This window comes from Alligator sinensis, unplaced genomic scaffold, assembly GCF_000455745.1.
Source record: "Alligator sinensis unplaced genomic scaffold, ASM45574v1 scaffold1094_1, whole genome shotgun sequence".
Classification (NCBI taxonomy): Eukaryota; Metazoa; Chordata; order Crocodylia; family Alligatoridae; genus Alligator; species Alligator sinensis.
The window spans coordinates 854333-864651 of record NW_005842562.1 but is presented as its reverse complement, the minus strand read 5'-3'; the positions used below and the strand labels follow the sequence as shown (position 1 = coordinate 864651).

Genomic DNA, 10319 nt, shown 5'->3' with positions numbered 1-10319 from the left:
GGACCCCTGCCTGCCCTTCCAGCCTTGTCAATGACTGCCCCACCTGGCCCCAGCATCCTGGTGCTGGGGAAAAAAAAAAAAGCCCTGCAGTCACCAGCTGCAACAGCAGCGATCAGGGCCTTTGGGGTCCCATGGCAGAGCCCCCCCGCGCAGCACGGGGCAGCAGGGAATGCCCTCTCCCCCCACTTGCACGGCAGCTGTCGCATCGCGCAGATGCAGTCTGGCTCAGCAGGGTGCCGCACACTGTCCTGGAGCTGGGGTGGCTCCAGCAGTCACCCAGAGCTTGGCAGTGCTCAGCCCAAGCAGCCCCAGCTCCCGGACAGCATGTGGAGCCCTGTAGCACACTGCACCCTCACAATGAGACAGCTTCTGCACGGGTGCCAGGCAGGGGAGAACAATCCCCGGTGCTCTCCACTGCACAGGGCTCTGCCATGAGCCCCAGAAGCCCCAATCGCCACTGCTGCACCCAGTGAATTTGGGGCTCTTTTTTTTTTTTTTTTTTTTTTTTAAAGTGCCGTGCGGAAGGTGGGTGTGGAGCCCCCCTTGCTGCTGCCACATCCCCACCACTGACACTGTCACCTGTTCAATTCAGAGGCTATTCCGCCTGATTCAGCGGCTGAATCTCCAAATCCAAATCAGTCAAATCGAATCAGGACAGTGATTCAAATCACCAAATCAAATCAAATCGATGTCCCTCCGAATGAGCCAAATCCGAAGCCGAATCGAATACTTGCTGCTTCGCACAGGCCTACTCTTAGCCTTCTCTTGTACAAACTAAATGCAGACTCTAAAGCTTTTTATGGTAAGACAGAGGTAGCATGAAAGACATTCACAGCACACAGCAGATCAGGGAGGGGATAAACAGCACTGCGACAGAAATGGATTAAGGCAGAGCAGCAGATTGGGCATGGAGTACAGGGTAGGAAGCAGAAAGCAGAGCAGTAGATCAAGTATAGCCAGGAAACTGGAGTGGCACTCAGGGAGAGTACATGGCTAATTTGTGGCATGTCAGCTAAAAATGTTGACTCCCCATCACTGTAAGATCCGTTCTGAACCTCTTTCAATTTTTCAACTTTTTGTAGCGTGGACACCAAAACCACACCATATTTCAGTACCAATGCTACTATTATTCTCCCTTTGAGCAATGCATGTAAATCCTATTATTGCTAATGTGAAGTCAGTTCACAGAACAAGGAAATTGAATGTCCCCCTGATGAATCAACATTCCTGTGTTAGTAAACCAACCAGGATAAATTGCTTTTTTTTTTTTTTTATTATAGAAACATGCAGTACCTTATCTCCTCCAACTAAAAAGAGGTCTACAGCAGCTATGTTAATGCCATGCTTTTCACAGAGCCCAGATAACATCTCCTTTATTGAGAATCCTGATTTGACAACCATTTTACAAGATGAGCCATCTGGAAGGTTTACACAGCAGTGTTTTGAGGATCTCTCTCTCTCAGATACAGATGCAGGTATTCTAGATGCTTCAGACTTTTTAGAAACAAAAATTAAAGTTAATATCCAAGTGAAAATTAAGAACCACAAGCTATTCAAAACAACTTAAGTCAGGAAACACATTTTTAATAAAGTTTTATGTTTCTCTACCCTTCAGAATATCTCAATTACCAGATAAGTTTAGAAAATATATTTTAATTAAAAAAAGAAACGCATTTTGCGCAAATTTGAATTTACTTCAAAAGCAGCTGTTTTGGATAGTATTTTGCTTTTAGGGAAATTGTGTAAAAAACAAGAGCATCTGGATCCTAGTGCATGATAAGAGTTTTCCCTGCAGGGTAGAGTAATTGGTCAAAAATGCCTAAAAACTAAATATGAGGTTTAAACTAATTTCTGGATAAGAAGCCTTCTACATCAAATAATTACCTTCTTACATAATAAATCACTATGACTTCTTAAATAGCATATTCTGAGTTTACTAAGGTTTTTCATGAGATAAAAAGAGTGCCTCAAAAATAAATTCACTCAAATTAAAAACAAAATATACTTCTCTTCCACCTTATATGCATCTTTTCTACCTTGAAGACTATTGGCCAGATTCATTCATGTGCTAATCTGGACTTCAGCTGCCCCCAAGAGACAATTTACTCAAGGGAAAGGCAAGTGTCAGGACCATATTGTTTTCTCTGGGCTTTGCAAAAAAACAACACCAGCAGAAGCTGCTGGCGATGCACTGAAGTTGATCAGTATGAAATCACAAAATGTTATCTCTATAAACACTTTTTTATTTTAGACTACATTTAAATAATTCCCATCCATCCAGGAACAACTTGCAACTAGGGTCTGGTTGAATACAAGCCTACCAATCACTGGCTTCCTGCAGAGATGGAGAACCTCTGTCTTCACAGCATGCATTGAACCTACAAGGTCACTCATCCATCAGGAGGTGTTAGAGAAGTGGGCCAGTAAACACATGCTACTGGGCAAACAGATGTAATGCCACTTAACAGAAATCACTGCAGTAACCTAGTTCTTTCAGTGGCCATAAATTCTGTACTTACAGCAATTTGTTTCAATTATGCTATGGTAACATTTACTATAAAGTCAGAGAAAGGAATCTTAATAAATACAAAATATCAAAAGTATTTGGGCATATTTATTTAAACACTCAAGCTAGAAACAGATGTCTTCTTTAGAGAGGAATCAGCTTTAACTTCATGTTATGGGTGCATCTGCAAGCGCGTCTCCCCGCTTGCAGATGCAGGCTCAGTATCAGGGTGAGGCACCCAGGGCCCTTTTCCTGCAGAACTGTGTCCCTGAAGCCAGGGCAGTTCTTGCCTGGGGCTGTTGGAGCAAAGAGACGTCAGCCACGAAAAGGCACCAGTAATTATTACTAGATTCATTGCTGCCACAACATTTAAGCACTTGTGGGGCAGCAAAGGGCTATGACGTCTGTTCACTTGGATTCTGTGCCACCATAAAAAATGTTTATGTTGATACAAGATCCACGTTTGTTTGCAGCCTCAGGGTTTAAAAGGACACTATCAAGAGCTTTTCTTAGCCCATACATAGTATAGTTCTTTTCCTTTCCATTGTTTGCAACACCTGGTAAGCAAGATCCATAGATTCACAGATGTAGGGTCGGAAGGGACCTAAGTAGATCTTCAAGTCTGACCCCCCTGCCCTGGGCAGAAGAGAATACTGGGCTCATATGACCCCAGCTAGGTAACTGTCAAGCCTCCTCTTAAAGACCCCTAAGGTAGGAGCCAGCACCACTTCCCTTGGAAGTTGGTTCCAGACCCTAGCCGCCCTGACTGTGAAATAGCGTCTTCTAATGTCCAGCCTGAACTTACTCTCAAACAACTTATGGCCATTATTCCTTATTAGTCCGGGAGGTACTCGGGTGAACAAGGTCTCTCCCATTCCCCGCTGGTGCCCCCTGGTAAGTTTACAGACGGCCACCAGGTCCCCTCTCAGCCTTCTCCAGACATTCACTTAAGGTGTTTCCAACTTAATTTTTACGTGCCGTGATGTCTAAGTACCTGACCCCAAGAGAAATCAGAACTTGTGGCAGAGGTGGTATCTTTTATTAAACCAACTAGATATTTGCAAAAATATATTTGTTTTTTTATTTGCAAGCTTTCAGGCATAGGCACCCTTCATCAGGCATAGGAGATTGTAAAAGTTCTCCTGGGTAACTTTTGCTTTAGTGTTACAATTCTGGGTAACATTTCTACCCAGGAGAACCTTTACAATCTCCTATGCCTGAAGAAGAAGAAGGGTGCCTGTGCCCAAAAACTTGCAAATAAAAAAATTATTTTTTTTTCCAAATATCTAGTTGGTTTAATAAAAAGTATTTATTCATCTGCCAAAGGATTTATACAAGGCCTTCTGACTTTATAAAAATAAATAAATAAATAAATTCTATTTATAAGTACAGTAAAAAGAAAATTGCATGAAATTTACATTGGTATACATGTAAGCATTTTGAACAGTACTGTAGAAAACTGGGGATATTATGGACTTCTTGGGTAATAAGCAATTCCCCGCCCTCACACATACAGCCTACTTGATTCTTAAAAGCTGGCCCTTACCAGATCAAGGCTTGCAGATGATGACATAGAGCCCTGTGATTCACGTCTGCAAGATAATCCATTGGCCTGAATAGAATCTGTATGTGGGAAAAGTTAGTGATAAGTAAAAAGGCCTGGGTTTACTATTTGTACAGAAAGCAACTACAAAAATCTCATGTTATCTGAGTAAAGAATTCATTTGCTGATCTGAGAAAAAAATGTCAACTCCTCATACTAGCCCTAAGTTGAAACAGTCTTTAATTCTGTTATTTCTTGTGTATTTAACACCGCTTGCACTCATGGCTTTTTATAAGCTTGAAAAGACAAGGTCCCTGCTCTTGAAATTTACTATCTATATTTTAAAATGACTATCAGCTTGTGGTGCCTTAAAATGCACTTAACAGACCCCTTAAAAAAAGAGACACAGGGTACATCCACACGAGGCTACACTGCCATATCAATGCACTACGGCGACATAGTGTCCATAGACATAAACTGTGACGCCGCAACTACATCACTGTAGCAACGCGCTCTCTCATAGCGCGCTGCTGTGGAGATGTAGTGCCTAAAAATAACCGGGCACAGTGCACATAGCACAGTATGGGCTGTTACTGCACCATCTTGTAGTACTTCCAAAAGGAAGTACTAAATGACTGTGCAGTAACAATGGCACCATGGTGGCACATGTAGATGCAGCCATTAGCATCCTAAAGTAGGACACCCAAAATCCAAGGCCATCAGACAGTCCTTAATCTTGCATACATGATCCAAATGTATAAGGACTAGGCCTTAAATCAATATAAACAAACAACAGACTGTTATGGGTAAGTGGCAAGGAAGAAGAAACAACAGTAAAAGAACATGGATTTAATGCAGCTGATGACAGTGACAGTAACAATTTAATTCAATGGCTCTTCCTGATATTGTTCTGACTTGTTGGACAGAATTAACTTTCTTTGGATTGCAAGATTTTTTTCTACTCTGTCCAACAAAGACTACTACAAGAGGCTGGACCTCTGTGCTTTCTTTAAACAGGCTGTCCCTTAGGCTTTAATGCAGTTATGAGGGAATTAAATGCATTTTTGAACAAAAAAAACCTCAATTAGATAACAAACCTACAGAGAAGAATTCAAGGGTCTTCATAACAATCAATGCAGGAGCATGTGGATATATAGCTTCATAAGCCTACTTTTTCTTTAAGTATTCTTTGACTCTGGTAAGCCAAGAGGGCTCCAGGGCCCCTTTACCACTTTTTCTGTATACAGGAATGGACCTTTTCTGCACTCTGAGGATCGTTCCTTTGAGGAATGACCACTCTTCCTGAACTCTCTTCCCCTCCAGTCCCCTTTTCCAAAGGGTCTCTCTCACTGTTTTCTTAAGCTCGTTGAAGTCAGCCTTCCTGAAGTCAAGCACCTCCACCCTACTGGCTGACTTCCCTGCCCTACAACAGATAGTGAATTCTATCATCTCATGTTCACTGATCTCCCAAATTACCCTCAATCCTCAGAACCAAACATGGAGACTCTATCAAGTTCTCTGGAAAATTCCAGACCGAGTTCCTCCTCCTGGCATGGCAGTCTGTAGTAGACGGCTACCATCAAGTCTCCTTCTCCTTGTCCCCCCCCGTATCTTGACCCACTGGGTCTCAAATCACCCTACTCTTGAATCAGTTTGGGTCTCTGAGGAGGCACACTGCTCCTTTACACAGAGAGTTACATCTCCTCCCTTTTCCTCTACCCAATCCCTTCTGTGCAGCCTGTAGCCCTGTGTGCACACAGCCCGGTCATGCGTGGCATCCCACCAGGTCTCCGTTATTCCAACAAGATCATATTCCCTATTTGCTAGCAGGAGTGCCAGTTCCTTCTGCTTATTACCAATACTCCTAGCATTTGTGTATAGACACTTAAGACCCCCATCAGTAGCCCCCAGTTCCCCACCGCCCCAACATTGTCCCAGCCTCTCGACACATCCGTGACTGCCCTATGTCCTTCCTGCTTGGCTGTTCCCTGGCTTGCATTCCCATCTGTACACCCATTCCCAACACATCTAGTTTAAAGTCCTCTTCAGCACGTCAGTCATCCTGGAAGAGGATGGAGCTAGACTGTACTTGGTGGTAACAGATGACAGAACAAGGAGCAATGGTCTCACGTTGCAGCAAGGGAAGTTTAGGTCAGATATTAGGAAAAACTTTCTAACCAGGAGAGTAGTAAAGCACTGGAACAGGTAGCTAAGAAAGGTGGTAGAATCTTCATCCTTGGAAGTTTTTAAGACCTGACTAGACAAAGCCTAGGCTAGGATAATCTAGTTGGGGATGGTCCTGCTTTGAGCAGGGGGTTGGACTAGATGACCTCCTGAGGTCCCTTTCAACCCTAATTTTCTATGATTCCATGATCCCAGACTCAGGCATTCCAAACAACTGTGCATCCAGCTTATTGTTAAAATCTTCCAGTGATGGAAGCAGGTGAAGTTTTAGATTCCTGGACATCCTGATTTACTAAGGACAAAATATCAGAGTAAATCATCTCCAGAATATATTTCTCCCTAAGGAAATTCAAGATGCACATTTTAGAATAGGATTTGAGAGAAAAAGCCTCTGCTACTCATGAAGGGAAAATTCATATGTTTTAACTGCAGAACACAAGACTCACTGAAATAATTTTCCAAGATACCAACCTATGCTGTGTAAAAGGTGTTTTGAGGGTTTTTGTTTTGAACAATTTTCTAATTGCTGTTCTGTCCATGCAAGATGAAGCATAAAAGACTAGACAGCTTGTGGAAATACAGTGGGAAGGGTCCTGTAAAGCACTACCTACCTTCAACAGGGCAGTCAGTGCAACTCAGACATCTTGCATACAGTAACTGTTCTGAATGGGAGGTAACAGCTTCCATTCTTAATATGTCTGATCAGAAATTGTGCGAATGAGGATAGACCTCATGGTGAAGTGCAGCCAGAGCTTCTTAGTCTGTTGGTTTTGTCAAAAGCTTTATCTTTAGAAGTTGTCCTATCAGCCTCAACAAGGGAGAGAGATTCCAAATTTGGATCTATACAAGTTAGTCGTAAAGGGAAGCAAAAGGGACAATGAAGCTACAGCAGCTAAGCCCTCTTGCATACTGAGATGTCTGACTGCTCCATGGGAGCTGAATGTGCTTGCCTATAGAAAAAAGCAGCATATTAACTGAATGGGAGGATGAGATCCAGCTTATCATAAGAATAACGTTGTGTAGGCAAAAAAAAAGCCTCAACCTTAGAAGTTAACAACACCTGAAGAAGTAGGCTGTCACCTGCAAAAGTTTATGCATCTCTGAACAAGTCAGTCTCTCTAGGCACTCTGCCCTGCCTTCTACCTTGAATATTGGTGAAATTGAATTTAAGCAACTGAAAGAAATCCCACTGGCCCACATTTTCAAAGCAAAAAAAAATTAATTTAACAATTTCTACCTATCCAGACTTTTGCCTATATGCCAGTGCTCATTTCTATTTTTTCTTATGATTGCCCTGATAGCAGCCCTAGCTGTTGTGGCTCTTGATATGACAATTTCCCTCTGTGTCAGCTCGGCAGGAAATTAAAAACCTACTCAATGGGTCTTGCTTTATACTGATGTTTGGATTTCCTGCTACATGCTTACACTGTGAGGAGTCCTGTTGTTGAAGCAACTATGCAAAAATGTGAAACTTGGAAACTCACCATTTTGGTAATCACCATTTTCTTTTTTCTTCTGTGATTTTCCCAGACTCTTACTTCTTGACCAGGAGAAAAATGTTCCTTTTTTCTTCTTCTCAGCATCTTCCTCTCCAGATTCTTCATTTAAGGATCTTCCAGACTTTGATTTTCCACTTAACTACCATTAAAACAGTTAAAACATTTGCTGAACTACTCCTGTAAATGCAAGGGTTCTCAAAACTCTCCTAACGTGATCTAACATCTTGGGAGAAAGGTTGTCTACTTAATTTTCTCTTCACCAGTTCAACATTGTATGTGTCAGTTCTCCTGCCATTAGCAATCGAGTAAGACTCCAAAGGATAATATAAGAATTGCTTAGAATGAAAATACTGTGAAAATAATGCAGTGTAGCACCTAGAAACAAGAATATATCTAACCATATTTCCACAGACTACTGATAGTCTGTGGCCTATTTCTAAAGAAGAACTGATTTAAAAGCAGCTGCAATTTACTTGATTTTTAAAAATAGAATTTCACAGTACAGCAATCTTGCTAGTCTTGATATACAAACTAGTATTAAATTATTGGATAATGTATTGCTTAACCAGCATTTACAGCACCAATTATTGATCAATGATGAAAAGCAGTAAGGAAGCTACTTTTATAATATTACAGCTACATTTCATTTTAATAAACATTTATTTTTGTTATTAATATGTTCTTTAAAATGTTAAATTAAAAATGCTCTGTCTATATATACACGCTAATTACTGTATGCTGTATAGTGCCTCATATGAAAATTGCTACAAGTTATAATCTACCATTATAATGAAGGAATACGCACTGTGGTAATGTTTTCTAGTTACAAAGACAAAACAAAACTGTTAAATGATAGATGATTGTGAAAATCAAAATGAGTAAAGCTGCGACTACCAAACAAATATTACAATTTAAAAGATTATCAAATGCCTTTGCTCTCAATTTTATTATTTGAATTTTATAATAAAATAAACACAGGGACTGTAGCCATGTTGATCTAAGGACATAGGCAGACAAGGTTCTTTGGGTGAATCTGATATCTTTTATTAGACCAACTTAAATAGTTGGAAAAATTTTTCTTAGCAAGCCTTTGGGTTTAAAAAACTTTGTCAGGCTGAAGAAGCATCTGCAGTTGGTCTGTGCTTTTCCTGGATGGAATGAATAGCGAAGAAGCCAGAGGCTAGGCTGGTATGCAAGAAAGGCAGTCAGTGAAGATGTAAATTGAGGAGTCAGTGGGTGAGAGATTGGGGGGGGGAAGGTGGAAATGAAGGAGGGAAATGAATGTAGCAGGTAAATAGTGGAGAGGTACCTGGGGAGTCGGATATCACGAAAGTTATAAAGTGTTATAAATCCAATGGCTACATTTAGTCCATGATTTTTTGTATCCAGGAGGCTGATGAAATAAAGTTCATAGGCTCATCTGTGAAAAGTTTTTTGTAAAATTCCCTTTGAGGATCAGGACAGAGATTAGAGAGAGAGTGGTTTTGTGAGAAATGTGTCCCCACAGGCAATTGGGTGCTCTGATCTTTAATAGATTTCCGGTGTGCGTTCATTCTGGTGCGCAGTTCTTGTTTGGTTTCTCCTACGTATTTTCCATCTGGACATTTGGTGCATTGGATGAGATATATTACATTTCTGGAGGTGCAGCTCTAAAATCAAGGAATGCTGATGGTGATGTTGTGGCGTGTATAGTAATTATGTGGGTGGTATCCATAGCTGTGGGAGCACATTTCTCACAAGAAAACCTCTCTCTCTCCAATCTCTCAGTTCTAATCTTCAAAGGGAATTTACAGAACACTTTTCAAAGATGATCCTATGCATTTCACTTCATCAACCTCCTGGATACAAAAAAATCATGGACTAAATATAGACATTAGATTTATGACACATTATAACCTGCCTGACATCTGACTCCCCAGGTATCTCTACACTATTTACCTGCTTCATTCATACCCCCACCCGTGTTTCACCCACTGACTCCTCAATTTACATCTTCACTGACTGCCTGTCTTGCATGCAGCCCAGCCTCTGGCCTCTTTACTTTTCATTCCATCCAGGAACAGAACACACCAACTGCAGAGACTTCCTCAGCCTGACAAAGGGTTTTTAAACCTCAAAGCTTGCTAAGGAATTTTTTTCCAACTATTTAATTTGGTTTAATAAAAGATGTCAGATTCACCCAAAGAACCTTGGCTGCCATAATAAAAAAAAAACCTTTCAAATAACTTGAAGGAGTGAGGCTCAAACAGACCAGGAAGTTTAAAAAGTAGGGAGTAAAAGGAAGGCCCAGGGTGGACTAGGACCTCTACTAAATGGGCATAAGCAATTGGTGACGGACAGGGGGGACAAGGCTGAACTCCTCAACGAGTTCTTTGCCTCAGTGTTCCTAAGCAAGGGGCAAGACAAGGCTCTCACTGGGATTGTAGAGAGGCAGCAGCAAGGCGCCAGAATACCATGCGTAGACCCTGAGATGGTGCAGAGGCACTTGGAAGAACTGGATACGTTTAAGTCGGCAGGCCCGGATGAGCTCCATCCGAGGGTACTGAAGGCACTGGCTGACACCATTGCACAGCCACTGGCGGGGCAG

The 10319-nt window shown here is 41.6% G+C and overlaps 1 protein-coding gene across 4 annotated transcripts in view; it reads right to left on the bottom strand.

The window, feature by feature from the left end:
- RGS12 (regulator of G protein signaling 12) overlaps positions 1-10319 on the bottom strand; it is a 159250-nt gene that overhangs the window by 37517 nt on the left and 111414 nt on the right. For all 4 annotated transcript variants that reach the window (XM_025214059.1, XM_025214060.1, XM_025214061.1 and 1 more), the window contains 3 exons: positions 7718-7871; positions 4053-4129; positions 1294-1494 (listed from right to left, as the gene is read on the bottom strand). In XM_025214059.1, coding sequence (XP_025069844.1) covers positions 1294-1494; positions 4053-4129; positions 7718-7871 — 432 coding nt within the window. The remainder of the gene's footprint in view (positions 1-1293; positions 1495-4052; positions 4130-7717; positions 7872-10319) is intronic.